General features: G+C 39.5%; 1 protein-coding gene across 4 annotated transcripts; it reads left to right on the plus strand.

Annotated features, from left to right (window-relative positions):
* Positions 1 to 1,818: 1,818 nt before the first annotated feature.
* LOC110662482 (putative kinase-like protein TMKL1) lies at positions 1,819 to 5,073 on the plus strand. Of its 4 annotated transcripts, XR_009145709.1 has the most exons (4): positions 1,819 to 2,690; positions 3,373 to 3,988; positions 4,095 to 4,579; positions 4,673 to 5,073. XR_009145709.1 is itself a non-coding variant. In XM_021821448.2 (3 exons), the coding sequence occupies exons 1-2, from the start codon at positions 2,207 to 2,209 to the stop codon at positions 3,942 to 3,944; spliced, it is 1,056 nt and encodes a 351-aa protein (XP_021677140.2). In that variant the 5' UTR covers positions 1,819 to 2,206; the 3' UTR covers positions 3,945 to 3,988; positions 4,095 to 5,073. The 4 variants fall into 4 exon arrangements, 2 of the variants coding, with proteins under 2 accessions (XP_021677140.2, XP_021677139.2); XM_021821448.2 differs by having other exon boundaries at positions 4,095 to 5,073; XR_002496297.2 differs by having other exon boundaries at positions 1,820 to 2,690; positions 3,373 to 4,579.
* The last annotated feature ends 13,143 nt before the right edge of the window (positions 5,074 to 18,216 follow it).

Genomic DNA, 18,216 nt, shown 5'->3' on the forward strand with positions numbered 1-18,216 from the left:
AAGCAAGACACATATTATAGGTTAAGTTTTTATCCTTTTAATTTGTAAAGTCATCATTTAAAAAAATATTAAATTAATGAAAAATATAATAATGTTTCAAAAAATATATAAATATAATATTTTTAGTAAACTAATATAATAAGACATTATATTAATAACAATGAAAATATTTAATTTTTTAAAATAATTATTTTACAAAATATCTATCACTTTATATAAATTTATGAGATAAAATATATAAAATTTATAAATTTTAAAATTAAATTACAAAAAATTTTATGCTTCTATGTGTTTTTTGAAATATCATTTTTTATTAATTTAATATATTTCATATAAAGATATTATTTTATAAAATTAAATATTATTTTAGAAAAAATTATATGATAAAATATAAAATTCTGTGAAGTTAAAATTTTTTAATGTAAAGTAATTTTATTTTATTTAAAATAAAATAAATAAAAAAGCCACCTAAAACGAAACAGAGAAAAAGAAAGATGCCATTGGGGCATATCTGTCTTTCAATTTTGGGTAGACTATGACATCTTACGTTGTGCGGAGGGTCCCTGTCTTTCCCAGCTGGCACGGTTGACTTGCCCGGATAGCATAACTTCAGAAGCTAGGCTAATTTTTAATTTTACTCAATATTTTATTTTTATCTCTTAATTTGTTATTAAATATTTATAAATTTTAATTTTATTTTATTTTCTAATATGTTGTAAATGTTATTTTATTTTATTTATAAATGTTAAATTAAAAAATCAATTTAAAATAATTTTTTATAAATAAACTTAAAATTTAAGAATTCTTTAATAATAAAGTAAAAGTTAAAAGGCGAAAGCAAATTCAGATAACAGCTATCAAAATCGCGATGGAAGCTGAGCTTTTAGTAAAGTAGGCTGTACCTTAGCAACCTTACACCTCATCAATCACCGCCGTTAACTTGCGTGTGTATTTGGATAGAAAAATAATGCACCTCAACGAGTAGACCACGGGAATCAAAGTTATTATCTGTTGATACCATTCTCCAGTTGGAAAGTCATCAAGACATACGGACATCCTTTTTCTCTGTAAAAGAAAATTTCTAATTATTAATTATTTATTTTAAATGGTCCCCATGAGGTTTACAAATCATCCTAGGAATCATTTTTTATGCAGAAAAAATACCTTGGATTTTTATATAAAAGTAAATGGATTTAATTAAGTAAAAATATCATAAAAATTAATCAAAATCATCTAAGATTTAGAAAAATGAGTGCACCAAATTGGAATTAATATATAAACTAATTAACATAATTTTTAAAATAAAAAAAAAATTATCCCATTAATAATATTAAATTTTAGGAATTAAATATTATTTATTTCAAAAATTAATGTATATATATATATATATATATATATATATATATATGATCGTATGTGCATATTTGAATAAGGTCTTAAAAAAAAAAAAAAATTTATGCATAAAAGGGAGTCCCTATCATGGTTGTTAAAAAGGAATGAGGGAAAGAAAAGCAATCGGGAAAAAGATTATATAATTCTTATATTTTTATTCGGTCTCAAATAAGTTTAAAATTAAATTTTAAGTTAAATAAAGATTAAATTTTTTACTTAAGGTTAAATAAATTTAATTTTTTAAAAAAATTAAAATATTATTATTTCTCTTTTATAAAATTATTTTAAAATTTATTTAATATTAATTAAATATTACATAAATTTATTTGACTTAAAATTTAATTTTAGATTTGTTTAATCCCTTCTTTCCAAAAGAAACCTGTACTGGAGTGGCAGAACATTCACAACGGAAGCCCAACGAAAACAGTGAAAATAAATAAGACATCACATGGCTAGATCTCTTTGCTAGATTTAGCTCTGCATAATTGCACCGCTTCTTCCCTTAATCCTCATTCTGCAATTACAATTACTCTTAATCTAAACCACATTGTCAACTCTTTTTTTTTTTCCTTCCAAATAACCCTCATAAATCTTGACAAAGTTCAATTCTATCTTCATCTAGTTGTCTTCTCCCTTCTCACTTTTCCATACAAATCTTAAAACAAAGCCTTCACTAAACCCAATTCAATCTCTCTTTCTCTTACTCTCTGCCCAGATCTTAATTATCTGCTCTTTGTCTCTCCTGCACTTTTTAAAGCTGTTCTTATCATATCTTTTCTCACTACTTTAATCTAATAGGGATCACAGCTCAGCTATGAAGAACACCCATTTGCTAAAACTCATTCTTGGACTAACTTCGGCTACGGTTTTCATCAGTCTCATACTTGTCATCTTTTTTTACTTCAAAAGAAGGGCAAGAAATGGCCATAATGACGTAGAAAGCCCTGAAATCAAGCATAGGGATGAGATAGAAATAGAGGACTTGTTGACATTCCAAGGCGGGGAAGACCTCATTATCAGTGACATTCTTGATGCTCCCGGAGAGGTGATAGGGAAATCTAACTATGGTACCTTGTACAAGGCCTTGTTTCTCAGAAGCAACTGTGTGAGGCTGCTTAGGTTCTTGAGGCCAATTTGCACCACAAGGGCTAAAGATTTTGGGGAGGCGATACAGTTGCTGGGCAGCATTAGACATCCTAATTTGGTCCCTCTTTTGGGTTTCTATTCAGGGCCGAGAGGTGAAAAGCTTCTTGTGCACCCGTTTTTCAGACATGGCAGCCTGGCTCAGTTCATCAGAGGTAATTCGATTAGTTTTTTCCTTTTTTTTTTTTGGACTTCTGTTTGGTTGCTGAGAAAATGTCTGCATATTTTCTGTAAAAATGGAAAACTTTGGATGCAAGGTAATAATCTGAAATCTCGACAAAATTAGTTTTCATATTTCATCTTTCTAACTTGATTTTGCATCATCAAATTTTTTGTGATCATATACCTAATCGATCAATGGAGTTGTCCATAATTTGGTTTGGCATCTTAACAGTTGTATAGATCTTGGACAATCAGATCAAGTATAATTTTATCTTCCAAGTTCCAATAATGTTCATTTATTTACTCTCTTCTTTCTTGGGGGTTAAGTGGCTGGGGTGTAAGTTTCACAGAATCTTGTTTTGCCTGCATTATTTTAGATTTCTTATTTGGCAAGTAGTCAACCGTTTTTGTTTTTTATTTGTATCTGTCGGCACCTTTTGTCATCTCCCCTTCCCACATCTCCTTGGAAAAGAATGCTGATGTTTGTTTGCCTTTGTTAACCTTCCTCTGATGACCATGTTTTTTTTTTTTTTATTTTATTATTATTATTTGGCAATTGCAATTACCTCGCTTTTAATGACCAAATTTCTAGATGTTCTAAATAAATTCCTGTCCTTTAAGTACTTTTAAGTTGCAGAAAATCTTGAATGGTCCAACAATGTTCTTTATGGGCAGATGGAAATGCTGAGTCTCACAAATGGACCATCGTGTATAGGATATCTATTGGCATAGCCAAAGGATTGGATCATCTTCACACAGGATTTCAGAAGCCTGTAATTCATGGGAATCTCAAGTTGAAAAACATTTTGTTGGATCGCAATTACCAACCATACATATCGGACTTCGGCCTGCATCTCCTGTTGAATCCTACTGCTGGCCAAGAAATGCTTGAAGCTTCTGCAGCTGATGGATACAAAGCTCCCGAGCTTATCAAAATGAAAGATGCAAGTGAGCAGACTGATGTATACAGCCTTGGGATAATCTTGCTTGAACTACTTTCAGGGAAGGAACGAATCAATGAGAATCCAACCAATGATAATGATTTTCATCTGCCAACTTTCATGAGAAATGCAGTTCTTGATAGAAGGATCACAGATTTATACCATCCAGACATAAATGAAAGTACTGTTACTGAGGAAACTGTGCTCAAATTCTTTCAGCTTGCTATGGCATGTTGTTCTCCTTCACCCTCCCTTAGACCAAACATTAGGCAAGTCCTCTGGAGGCTTGAAGAAATTGGAAGATGATGACATCTTATCTATTTTGTGGGAAGTTGAACTGGGTTCTGGTGGTAGGTCATTGTGCAGTTAATTGCGGGCTAAATTTCTTCACTTTGATTTTCTAAAGTGGTGTTTGATAATGGCAGCAGTGATGAAAAACAAAATTGTCCTGTGCAGGGAGGGCAAAATTGCTTAGTGTCTAGAAGCAAAAAAGTGGAAATGGTGATTTATACGTTTAAGGAGAAGATTCCAACAAAGCCAGGATTGGTACTGATTTGAAGCTGAAGTTGCACGCTTCAACCATCCAACAAGAATAGTGCAGCCGTGATTGACATTGTCGGATTTTGGAAATTCTTTATTGGCAAAAGTATCAGCAACAAAAGATTGTGGATCTTATATGGTCCCAGCTTTGCTCTGTGAAGGCATACAAGGTTTATTAGAAAGAGTCAATTATCAGCAACAAAAGTTCCTGTGTTTCTTTCTGCTGACAGAGCAAAGGTACCTCTAAACACGTTTGGGCCATTTCCATTTCTTGAAGATAAAATGGGATGATTCAGCAAGTTGGATTGTTGTTTGTTCTCTGCTAATAAATAAGGCCAAACAGGCAAGTTTCCAAATCTCCCCGGCATCCCATGGCATCTTCCTGTAGACCTTATAGTGAGGTAATTCTGTAGTTCTGATTAATAGTGCTTATTATTTTTTTTTTTAAATGGTCAAATGTATATTGAACGAAAATAGACTGGAAAATCATACAGGGCATTTCCCATTGCTCTATGGCATTCAGGCTTCTGTATTATCATTCGCCAGCTGGCTCAAGGGTTTGGATTGGCCCAAAGTCCAAGTGTGATGGTGAGAGATCCCCATTCGAGAAACAGGGAGGTCTTGTATTTTATTGTAATGTCACTTTTGGTCAATGGTTCTCTCCTCTCAACTTTTCACAGTTTTCATGGCAAGGGCCGGTGGGCCACTGGATGCGCCATTTAGCATAATTTAGCGTGGCACAGTCTTAGAACCCGATGGGACCACTACTAATCATATTATTAAAACCAGTTTTTTTATTTATAAATATCAACAAGGCAAAAATGTGTCTTCTCCGAAAAAAAAAACCAAAAATGTTTATTGAAATTTTTTTCTTAAATGCAATGACTTCTCACCATTAATATGAAATACATACACCATTGAATTAAAAAGTGATAAATTTCGGTTCCAAGTTGTCAACTGGACCACATATATATATATATATATATATATATATATATATATATATATATATATATATATATATATATATATATATATATATATATATATATATAATAAGAATTATTTAACAAGATGAAGATTATTAATGTGCGAATGCATTATAACAAACAAGAAAAATTAACCTCTGAACTAATAAAACATAAGAACAATAAAGACCACCCACCTAATTTAGAGATTGCCAGCACAAATCTATCATCAAACACAGGGAAATTGACCGTACAAGGGTAACCTAAAAATTAATATACTGAAATAGGTTAGAATGTTGGATAATTACGGGAAGGGGGTGAGGGAACACATAAACATTGATAAAAATAACGTCCCAACAGAAAAATGCTATTTAAAATAACGTCCCAAAGAAAACGCTATTCAAAATAGCGTCCTGACGTAAAAACGCTATTCAAAATAGCGTCCTCACCTACTAGCCGACACAACACCGGCATCAGCAGCAAAACGCTACTGATAGTAGCGTCCCAGCGAGCAAAACGCTACTTATAGCAGTATCCCAGCAAGCCCCTCTCCACATGCGCGCCATGCACGCCATGCAGCCTGCGTAACCCAAAAACACGCTAATATGATTAGCGTCCCAAGTAACACAATTTTTATATTTTATTTATTTAATCTATTTTATAAAATATATTAAATTTATAATATTTTGATCATTTAATTTTATTTATTTATTATATTTTATAAAATATATTAAATTTACATATGTTAGTTGTATATATTGATTTTTTTTAAAGTTTGTTTTATGTTTTAGTGGTAGTAATATTAATTTAATATTATATATTTGTGAAATTAATTTTATTTATATATTGTAAATAGAATATAATTGTACGGTTTAAAAAATATTTATATTCAAAAAATTACAAATATTACCATCGTATTAGAAATTTTATATTTTTGTAAAAAAAAATTATTAATCATAAAAATATTTCTTAATTTATAGATTAAAAATATAAATGTATAATATTTGAAATAGTATATTTTATACATCTTAATGGGGATTTTTTTGTTTCTAATATTTAGAACATAGTAGATTGATAAATATAAAATTATGTTAGTTATAAACGTTAAAAGTTATTAAAGTATAACTAATATTAATTTTATTCTTATTATAATTATGGAAAATATATTTTCTTCATAGCAATTAATAAATGTAATTACTTTATTAGTTTTAATTACTTGATTATTTTCAAATTAATTAAAAATATATATATAAAATGTTTACTAACATGTCATACGAGCAATTGGCTTAAAGCAAGATATAAATTAAGACAAGTATTCATAATTATTATACAAATAAAAATAAATATTTAAATTAGTCATGTGCCACAACTAGGTCTTCGAATATGTCGTCTTGGTCGAAGAACTCAATGTTGTCCCCCTTCTTGCTGCTCTTCTGGATCACCTTGTGCATCTTGGGGTTAGCCAGGTTGCCCTTGTTGTTGTCCTGATGATTCCCCCCCTGCAGTATAATGCATAGCACCTTGTTCATGGTGTCCAAATAGACCTGCACCAGATGGAATATGGCCTAAGGCACCAGACTGATATAGTGCATAGTATTGATCTGAACCATATCCACCAAATTGACTAGAAGCATATTGTGATGGCCCAATGCTAGATGGTCTGCCAAATGGAGCAAATAAGCTACTCATCGGTGTTTGTGGCTGCTGACTCTCAGTGAAGTCAAATGTGCTTCTGCTTTGCACATGAGAATGATATGACATCCATGGTGTTGATGGGCCAGGTATTGATGGGGTAGGCATCCAACCAGTATAATGTGGGGGAATAGTTTCTGAATATGGTTGGAATACTGTGGATGGACTAGGATGAGACGGTACTGGAGCTGAGGGAACAGGACCAGACACTGATGCCATGTAGAAAGGGTGAAATGCGACATGTGGGGGCATAACATCATCAGATGGAGAGGATTGACGCATTGGATGTTGATGACATCGAGGAGGACGTGATTGACATCATGCTGGTCTACGTGAGGGCCCAGGTTGGTTGATGGGTTGGTCCTCTTCCAATTCATCATTAAAAGTTGCTGCGTGAGGTGCAGACTGAGGAGGTGGCATTTGGCAAAGCCTACTTTCTTGTTCCAGAGCAATCATCATTTTCCTTAATGTATGCTTAACTTCTGCCACGTTTTGTGTTGATGGATTTTGTAATTTTATCAAACAATCCTCAATTGCGTCCTCCTGTAAAAATAAAAAATATATACATAACGTTACATTTTAGGTTAAAAAAGATAAAATAATTATTATAAGTATTTACTAATGAAAAAAATACATGTTGTTAATCATTACCACACAACCAATAGCAGCTCCACTTATTGAGATCCAACGTCTAGCAGCTCGACGGTACCACTCCATATGTCACGACCCAACCTATGGGCCGGACCGGCACTAGGACCTGGGCCAGCCTAAAGCCCCCGAGGCCCGTAGTAAGCCTAACTGTTCATTTACCCAATTCTAAGGCCCATTTGGGCCCAATTTCAAGAAACCAAACGGACAGAGTCCGACCATAAAATGGACTTTCCAACGGGGAGTTTTCGACTCACCCGACCTGTAAACACAATAAATACTCAATTTGGGAGCTCAGCTCACCCTCCACATACTCATCAGCATAAAAATAAATGGGAGCTCAGATCCCTCATCCAATCCATCAAATATGCATAGAATATTAAGTTTACAGGTCCAAAATAATAATTTAGTTTACAGACCCAAATCAAATAAACATTTCTAACACATGTGGAAATTCTAAGATTTAACAAGTTTATACAAACATTAGTAATCGACCTGCGAGGGAGAAAGCATGTTAACCTCAAAAATATCCTCCTGTGGCCTGGAAAAATTTTTGAACAGGAGTGAGCGTTCGACTCAAAGAGTAAAATATCAATTTTAACCATAATCTCTATAACTATCTAAAACTAATGCACCCTGTAGAGTGAAATGCAACATCAATAATATTTTCACATCATAACATCAAAAAGGTAATTTGGAGCACTCACGCACCCTGTAGCATCAATCATAATATATGGGAGTGATCCCTATCTGACTCTCTTAAATCCAACCTGGTGCCAGCGAAGAACTCAAGCCGGACTTTCGCTTAATAAACCAAATCGGGGGTCCCAGCGAAGAACTCAAGCCGTAACTACCCCACGAAGGATCGGGTCCCAGCGAAGAACTCAAGCCGTGACTACCCGTCCTGTCCATAGTCCACACCACATCACACGCACACCAACGCACGCACACTGCTCCAAATTACCACAACAACATCATGGCACTTTAACAGTTATCAATGCAACATAAATCGTGCCTAGAGTTTAACTACATAAATATATGCATATAAGTTATGCATGGACATACTTGAATATATAATAATAGTGAAATTACAATTAAAATTAATATTTTACTCACAGACTTGACGATGGTCACTGAGGCGGCTGGGCGGAGGAAGAAGGTTGTCCCGGCTCACCTGACAATTTTATTACAATCATTTAATAAATTTGACTCAATACAAACAAAGAAAAAGACCAATACGTCCTAAGTCGTGCCGAAAATCCGGCAGAGTCTCCCCTATACCTAGGACCTACCCAACCTGCAAAAGGGCTCAAAACACACTTCTATATTCACAATCCATATGTCCACAACTCAATCACATCACACAGTCCCTCCTGGGCCCACCAAATCAATCATCCATCACAACATGTAAAATTTCAATTTATTCCATATAATTGACCATTTTTGCAAAAACTGCCCAAATAAGCTCTAAAAATTCTAAAACTTTGCCCCGCAGTCCTTAGCAATATTACTAGGCTATTGCAAAAAGAATCATAATTTTCTAAGCTACCATGAATATTTTATGGATTTTTAATCCTATTTAAGCACTAGAAAATTACGAAAAAGCAAGGTTCGGATTTACCTTTGCAGATTCTGACTTTGGGGACGCGCTCAGGACGTCTGAAAATGGGGGGATAGCCAAAACCTCGATCCAATTCGGAGACTTTTCCGGTAACGGGTCTGTCTGGCCAGAAATTCACAGACCCGGACAACTGTCGAATTTCCGCGAATTGAGGATACCTACACAAAGCCCATAACACGAGGGTTAGTACATAAATTTTTCAGAATTTTCTAAGCTCATTTAATGCTCGGAAAGACACTGCGAAGTTCCATGGGACCCACCGAAAAACGGTGTCGAAAAATTTTGAAATTTATATCCCCGCGAGCTCTCGACGTATGGAGGGCTCTGGTACTCTCGGTTTTCTCGTGGGATTCACGATTTTTGAGAAATCTAGCCCAAAAGTCGAAATGGGCTAAAAACTTCCCGAGCAAAAATTGGACAAACCACTCGATGGATTTCGGCGTTCTTGGTGTCTATGGAAAGCTCTCGCCGAGTAGATGATTTTAGACACAAGACCCGGTCCAATTGGTGGCCGGATCGGCCGGATTTTGGCCGGGGAAGCCGAAACGCCGCGCGCGCGAGGGAGGGAGTTCGCGCGCGTTTTCCGGCCGTTTGGGGCGGCGGCCGGCTGGCTGGGGAGGCTGGGAGGCGGCGCCGGTCGGCTGGGGTGGCAGGGGGAGGTGGCTGGCCGGCGGCAGGGGCAGGAGGAGAGAGAAAAGAGAGAGAGAAGGAAGAGAGGTCGACGCGCGCGGGGAAGGAAAGAAGAAAAAGGAAAAGGCCGGTCCGATTCGACCGGTCCGATCCGGTCCGGTTCGATTCGGCCGGTCCGATTCAAGATACAAAATTTTGAATTTTTACTCTGCCTCGGGACCGAAAACGAGGTCCAAAAATTCCGAAAAAATTCCAGAAAACTCAGAAAAATACGTAGACTCCAAATATATTTTTAGTTTTGCCACGTGGTCTTTAAATTAATTTTTAAAAATCATCAAAGTTTATATTTTCGGAAAATCGAACCCGATTTTTAAAATCCGAAAAATCTCAAAAAAATTCCTAAAATTTAAATAAAATTAAAATACCAAAAATGCTCATAAAATTTAAAATTTTGGGGTGTTACATTCTTCCCCCCTTACAGAAAATTCGTCCTCGAATTTTTACACAAGGCAGAATAAAGCACATGATTATACATTGAACAAATAAGGGTACTTGCTACGCATGTCCCGTTCTGACTCCCAGGTGCACTCTTCCACTGACTGACTCCTCCACAAAACCTTAACCATAGGGATCTGTTTGGATCTCAGCTGTCTCACTTGGTAGTCCACTATGGCTCTGTTTGCTCCTCAAATGTCAAGTTCTCTTTTAGCTCTATCACATCCGGCTGTAGTACATGAGAAGGATCTGGAATGTATTTCCTGAGCATGGAGATGTGAAACACGGGATGAACGTGAGAAAGGTTGGGTGGTAGCTCCAACCGGTAGGCAACTGCTCCAACTCTATCCGTAACCTCAAAAGGTCCGATATACCGAGGTGCCAACTTGCCCTTCTTTCCAAATCTCATGACTCCCTTCATCGGAGAAACCTTCAGGAATACATAGTCGCCTACTGCAAACTCCACATCCCTCCGTCTGGGGTCTGCATAACTCTTCTGCCTACTGAAAGCTGTTTTCAATCGTTCCCTGATTAAAGGAACTACCTCTGAAGTGTACTGCACTAGGTCTACATCATGCACCTTCGCTTCTCCCATTTCCATCCAACACAGAGGAGACCTACACTTTCTTCCATATAGTGCCTCATAGGGTGCCATCCCTATGCTGGAATGGTAACTGTTGTTGTAGGCAAACTCCACTAAAGCTAGCTGATCATCCCATTGACCTCCAAAATCCAAAACACTCATGCGAAGCATGTCTTCCAGTGTTTGGATTGTCCTTTCGGACTGTCCGTCTGTCTGAGGGTGGAAAGCCGTACTGAAGTTCAACTGTGTGCCAAGTGCCTCCTGCAACTTTCTCCAAAACCGAGAAGTGAACTGGGGCCCTCTGTCAGATATTATGGAAGCTGGAACTCCATGCAATCTGACTATTTCTCGAATGTAGAGCCGGGCGTACTGTGCCACAGAATATGTAGTCTTCACAGGTAAGAAGTGAGCTGATTTGGTCAAGCGGTCTACAATTACCCATATCGAATCATATCCTCGCGTGGTACGAGGCAACCCAGTCACAAAATCCATGGTGATCATTTCCCACTTCCATTCTGGGATAGGGAGCTCCTGCAGCTTACCAGACGGTCTCTGGTGTTCAAACTTCACCTTTTGACAAGTCAAGCACTTGGACACAAAGTCTGCTATGTCTCTCTTCATGCCATTCCACCAATAGCTATTCTTCACATCATGGTACATCTTGGTGGAACCTGGGTGGACACTGTACAGGGTATAGTGTGCCTCTCGCATGATTTCGTCTTTGAGATTGTCCACATCGGGCACACATATCCTAGAACCTTGCACTAAGGCGCCATCATTGGCAAATCCAAACTCACCACCTTCACCTTGCTGTACTCTTTCTATGATCTTCATCAATTGTTGGTCTCTGGGAAACTCTAACTCTGTCTCTCAAGTCTGGCCTCACTGAAAAATGAGCCAGCAATACCCCCTCATCTGAAAGATCTAGGATTAAACCTTGATCCATCAACTCATGTACTTCCTGAATCAACGGTCTCTTCTCTGCTGAAATGTGCGCCAAACTACCAGAAGATTTTCTGCTCAAAGCATCTGCTACAACATTGGCCTTCCCAGGGTGGTACTGGATGATGCAATCATAGTCTTTCAGAAGCTCCATCCATCTCCTCTGTCTCAAGTTTAAATCCCTCTGTTGGAAGATGTACTTCAAACTCTTGTGGTCGGTGTATATCTCGCACACTTCACCATACAGGTAGTGTCTCCAGATTTTTAGTGCAAAGATTACAGCCGCCATTTCCAAATCATGGGTGGGGTAGTTCTGCTCATGCCTCTTCAGCTGTCTTGAAGCATAAGCCACTACTTTTCCACTCTGCATCAAAACACACCCTAAGCCAACTCTGGAGGCGTCACAGTACACGGTGTATCCTTCACCACTCATAGGTAGTGTCAACACAGGGGCGGTGGTTAGACACTCCTTAAGCTTCTGGAAGCTCTTCTCACAGTCATCTGTCCAAATGAATGGAACATTCTTCCGAGTTAACTTAGTTAGGGGAGCCGCTATCCTGGAAAAATCTTGCACAAAACGCCTATAGTAGCCACTAAACCAGAAAACTTCGCACCTCGGTATTTGTAGGCCTAAGCCAATCGATTCTGACTTCAATTTTCTTGGGATCCACTTGAATACCTTCTCTTGAAACCACGTGTCCCAAGAATGAGATGCTTTCTAGCCAAAATTCACATTTCGAAAATTTGGCATATAGCTGGTGCTCCCTCAAAGTCTGCAACACCATCCTCAAGTGCCACACGTGTTCTTCCTCGGTCTGAGAGTATACCAAAATGTCATCTATGAATACGATGACAAAACGGTCCAAAAATGGCTTGAACACCCTGTTCATCAAGTCCATGAAGGTCTTTGGTGCATTAGTGAGTCCAAAAGACATCACCAAGAACTCATAATGACCATATCTTGTCCTGAAAGCCGTTTTGGACATGTCCTCATTCCTGATTCTCAATTGATGGTAGCCTGATCGCAGGTCTATTTTGGAAAAGAATCTAGCCCCTTGGAGCTGATCAAACAGATCATCGATCCGAGGAAGTGGATACTTGTTCTTCACAATCACCTTGTTCAGCTGTCTGTAGTCGATACACAACCTCAATGACCCATCCTTCTTTCTCACAAATAGAACAGGAGCGCCCCAAGGTGAAGTGCTCGGACGTATAAAACCCTTGTCCAAAAGCTCCTGTAGTTGCTCCTTCAGCTCTTTCAATTCTGCTGGTGCCATCCTGTAAGGTGGCATCGATATGGGGTTTGTACCCGGCACAACATCAATGCAAAACTCTATTTCCCTTCCTGGTGGCAACCCTGGAAGCTCCTCTGGGAAGACATCCATAAATTCTCTGATAACAAGAACATTTTCCATGCTGACACCTTCTACAGATGTATCTCTCACCAATGCCAAATACCCTTGGCATCCACGCCTCAACATTTTTCTAGCAATAATTGCTGACACCAAATTATATGGAGCCACGCTCCTGTCACCATCAAAGCTAAACTCTTCCACACCAGGTATGTGGAAATACACCTTTTTGTTCCTGCAGTCTAAAGTGGCATAATGAGTTGCCAACCAATCCATCCCCAAGATTACATCGAAATCCATTACTGATAAAGGAACCAAGTCTGCTGGGAGAATCTTTCCATCCACTACTACTGGGCTACCCAGAAAAATCATAACTACATCTATGTTATCGCTAAGTGGGGTAGCTACTGACAAAGGGCACTCTAAAGTTGTAGGGTTTCTACCCAACCTCATGGCAAACACAGGGGAGACAAATGAGTGCGTAGCACCCGGATCTATCAAAACACGAGCCTCATAAGAGCAGACCGGAAGAATACACGCCACAGCGCATTTGAAGCTTGAGCATCCCGGTGGGTCGGGGTGAAAACCCGAGCTTGACCCCTACTCGAGTGGCGAACCACGATCGACTTCTACCTCTGATCGCCTCCAAATCCACGTCCCCCTTGTCCTCGGCCTATTATTGGCCACCGATCGCTGCCATGTTGGAAGTACCCGGATACAACTGGCGAGGAACATTTGCAACAGAACCCTGTGACCCCATCTGTGGCTCACTGAAAACGGGGCATTCTCTAGCAAAGTGACATGGTTGGCCACACCTGAAGCATACTCCTGATCCCATCAAACAAGGTCCTGAATGTCCTCTTCCACATTGTGCACAAGGTGCTAAGGAGGATCCTGAACCAGACCAGGCTGTACTGCTGAGCGTGACCACTGCTTTGGATCCGTACCACAGTGCAGATCCTCGAGGTTTGTGTCTAAAACCACTCTTCTTGTTCCTACTTTTTCCTCTGTAATTACTCTGGCCACCACTATCCGGAGTACCCATGGAAGGAACACCTGAGGAACCCTCTGTTCTGTTTTTCTTTGCCCTTCCGCTGTCATCCACAGCATAGCTAATCTCTATCTGTCTAGCTCGATCAACTACCACATCAAAAGACTGATCAGACATCATGGCCAGGTTTGCATACCTCCTGTCCAGCCCCTTTAGGAATCTCTTCACCTTCATAGTTTTTGTAGCTACTGCTGTAGGGGCATACCTGCTCAGTTCTAGAAATTTTGTAGCATACTCATCTACAGACCTGCCATTCTGTCTTAAGGCCTCAAAGGCCCACTGCTTTTGATCCCTGAAGCTTTCTGGCACAAACTGATTAATAAAAAGTTCCACAAACTGAGCCCATGTCAAACCCTCCATCCGGGGTAACACGTAGTCATTCATCCATTGTCTAGGCATAGGCCCCATGACATGCTGCATACACTCTATCAGTCTTCTATCAGTCAACTGTAATTCTGTTCCTGCCTGTCTGCAGGAATCCAAAAACCGATATGCATCGTCTGACACATCATAAGTACTAGGCACCAACTTCTTAAAATTGATGATCTGTTTGTAAGGTTCTCCTCTTGGTGCAGTGGACTGCTGCTGCTGTGGAGGGTGGACCATATATTGTGCCATCATATCGATGGTTCTCTGCAACCCAGCGAGAGTAGCTGCCATGGGGTCCATGGGACCCTGTGTCATAAAGGACTGATCCTGTACTGGGGGTGGCTGCTCCTCTACTTGAGCAGCTCTAGGCCTCCTACCCCGCCTCCTCGGGGCAGGCGCCTCATCCTGTGCCGACACCTCGTCAGCACATGCAGTTACAGTGCGATGGTAGCTCTCACCTTCTACGCATTTCCCTGAAATTCAGCAGCATTAGCCCACAAAATTCAAAACTGCACATTACATAGCTCTATAGACTCATGTTTACACACAATATATAAAGCAGAAACTAGAAGCAAAGATGACAATGCAAGACGAATATGGACCCTATTTTTCCGCATGTGACTCCTAGTAGACTCTTCCCAACACTTAAACAATTTTTCCCTAAGAATCTGGAGCCTAAGCTCTGATGCCACATATGTCACAACCCAACCTATGGGCCGGACCGGCACTAGGACCTGGGCCAGCCTAAAGCCCCCGAGGCCCGTAGTAAGCCTAACTGTTCATTTACCCAATTCTAAGGCCCATTTGGGCCTAATTTCAAGAAACCAAACGGACAGAGTCCGGCCATAAAATGGACTTTCCAACGGGGAGTTTTCGACTCACCCGACCTGTAAACACAATAAATACTCAATTGGGGAGCTCAGCTCACCCTCCACATACTCATCAGCATAAAAATAAATGGGAGCTCAGCTCCCTCATCCAATCCATCAAACATGCATAGAATATTAAGTTTACAGGTCCAAAATAATAATTTAGTTTACAGACCCAAATCAAATAAACATTTCTAACACATGCGGAAATTCTAAGATTTAACAAGTTTATACAAACATTAGTAATCGACCTGCGAGGGAGAAAGCAGGTTAACCTCAAAAATATCCTCCTGTGGCCTGGAAAAATTTTTGAACAGGAGTGAGCGTTCGACTCAGAGAGTAAAATATCAATTTTAACCATAATCTCTATAACTATCTAAAACTAATGCACCCTGTAAAGTGAAATGCAACATCAACAATATTTTCACATCATAACATCAAAAAGGTAATTTGGAGCACTCACGCACCCTGTAGCATCAATCATAATATATGGGAGCTGATCCCTATCTGACTCTCTTAAATCCAACCTGGTGCCAGCGAAGAACTCAAGCCGTACTTTCGCTTAATAAACCAAATCGGGGGTCCCAGCGAAGAACTCAAGCCGTGACTACCCCCCGAAGGATCGGGTCCTAGCGAAGAACTCAAGCCGTGACTACCTGTCCTGTCCATAGTCCACGCCACATCACACGCACACCAACGCACGCACACTGCTCCAAATTACCACAACAACATCATGGAACTTTAACAGTTATCAAGGCAACATAAATCGTGCCTAGAGTTTAACTACATAAATATATGCATATAAGTGATGCATGGGAATGCTTGAACATATAATAATAGTGAAATTACAATTAAAATTAATATTTTACTCACAGACTTGACGATGGTCACTGAGGCGGCTGGGCGGAGGAAGAAGGCTGTCCCGGCTCACCTGACAATTTTATTACAATCATTTAATAAATTTGACTCAATACAAACAAAGAAAAAGACCAATACGTCCTAAGTCGTGCCGAAAATCCGGCAGTCTCCCCTATACCTAGGACCTACCCAACCTGCAAAAGGGCTCAAAACACACTTCTATATTCACAATCCATATGTCCACAACTCAATCACATCACACAGCCCCTCCTGGGCCCACCAAATCAATCATCCATCACAACATGTAAAATTTCAATTTAGTCCCTATAATTGACCATTTTTGCAAAAACTGCCCAAATAAGCTCTAAAAATTCTAAAACTTTGCCCCGCGGTCCTTAGCAATATTACTAGGCTATTGCAAAAAGAATCATAATTTTCTAAGCTACCACGAATATTTTATGGATTTTTAATCCTATTTAAGCACTAGAAAATTATGAAAAAGCAAGGTTCGGGTTTACCTTTGCCGATTCCGACTTTGGGGACGCGCTCGGGACATCTGACAATGGGGGGATAGCCAAAACCTCGATCCAATTCGGAGACTTTTCGATGTAGTGCATGCGTAGGAAATTCACAGACCCGGACAACTGTCGAATTTCCGCGAATTGAGGATACCTACACGAAGCCCATAACACGGGGGTTAGTACATAAATTTTTCAGAATTTTCTAAGCTCATTTAATGCTCGGAAAAACACTGCGAAGTTCCGTGGGACCCACCGAAAAACGGTGTCGGAAAATTTTGAAATTTATATCCCCGCGAAGCTCTCGACGTGTGGAGCGCTCTGGTACTCTCGGTTTTCTCGTGGGATTCACGGTTTTCGAGAAATCTAGCCCAAAAGTCGAAATGGGCTAAAAACTTCCCGAGCAAAAATTGGACAAACCGCTCGATGGATTTCGGCGTTCTTGGTGTCTATGGAAAGCTCTCGCCGAGTAGATGATTTTAGACACAAGACCCGGTCCAATTGGTGGCCGGATCGGCCGGATTTTGGCCGGGGAAGCCGAAACGCCGCGCGCGCGAGGGAGGGAGTTCGCGCGCGTTTTTCGGCCGTTTGGGGCGGCGGCCGGCTGGCTGGGGAGGCTGGGAGGCGGCGCCGGTCGGCTGGGGTGGCAGGGGGAGGTGGCTGGCCGGCGGCAGGGGCAGGAGGAGAGAGAAAAGAGAGAGAGAAGGAAGAGAGGTCGACGCGCGCGGGGAAGGAAAGAAGAAAAAGGAAAAGGCCGGTCCGATTCGACCGGTCCGATCCGGTCCGGTTCGATTCGGCCGGTCCGATTCAAGATACAAAATTTTGAATTTTTACTCTGCCTCGGGACCGAAAACGAGGTCCAAAAATTCCGAAAAAATTTCAGAAAACTCAGAAAAATACGTAGACTCCAAATATATTTTTAGTTTTGCCACGTGGTCTTTAAATTAATTTTTAAAAATCATCAAAGTTTATATTTTCGGAAAATCGAACCCGATTTTTAAAATCCGAAAAATCTCAAAAAAATTCCTAAAATTTAAATAAAATTAAAATACTAAAAATACTCATAAAATTTAAAATTTTGGGGTGTTACACCATATATTCAGAATGATAGTGGAGTGGTTATTCCATTTGTTGCCCTTGAACAATATATTGTTCTCGCCTATTCCAACGATTAATATATATTGCATAGTGGTGTGCCCAATTACTCTTACTGAGTCGGAGAGTAATATCGTGCAACTCATCTGTTTGCATTGGTGGTGCTGGAATAGGCTGGGCCAAACCAAACTGCCTCACCACTTTGTCAGGTTGGTGCCATTCAATAATATGAAAGCAAATTAATGGCACCACTGTCTTCCAACTGGGACGACCTTGGATACACATGTCTGGCTGCTCATCCAATAATTCCTCGCTATATGGTTCCCATGTGATCTGCAAGTGAATAT

The sequence above is a fragment of the Hevea brasiliensis genome, chromosome 17 (genome assembly GCF_030052815.1).
Source record: "Hevea brasiliensis isolate MT/VB/25A 57/8 chromosome 17, ASM3005281v1, whole genome shotgun sequence".
Lineage (NCBI taxonomy): Eukaryota > Viridiplantae > Streptophyta > Magnoliopsida > Malpighiales > Euphorbiaceae > Hevea > Hevea brasiliensis.

Coding starts and splice junctions, on each gene's coding strand:
- LOC110662482 (XM_021821448.2), top strand. CDS start 2,207: ATGAAGAACACCCATTTGCTAAAACTCATTCTTGGACTAACTTCGGCT. Junction 2,691..3,372: donor CCTGGCTCAGTTCATCAGAG/GTAATTCGATTA, acceptor CTTTATGGGCAG/ATGGAAATGCTGAGTCTCAC.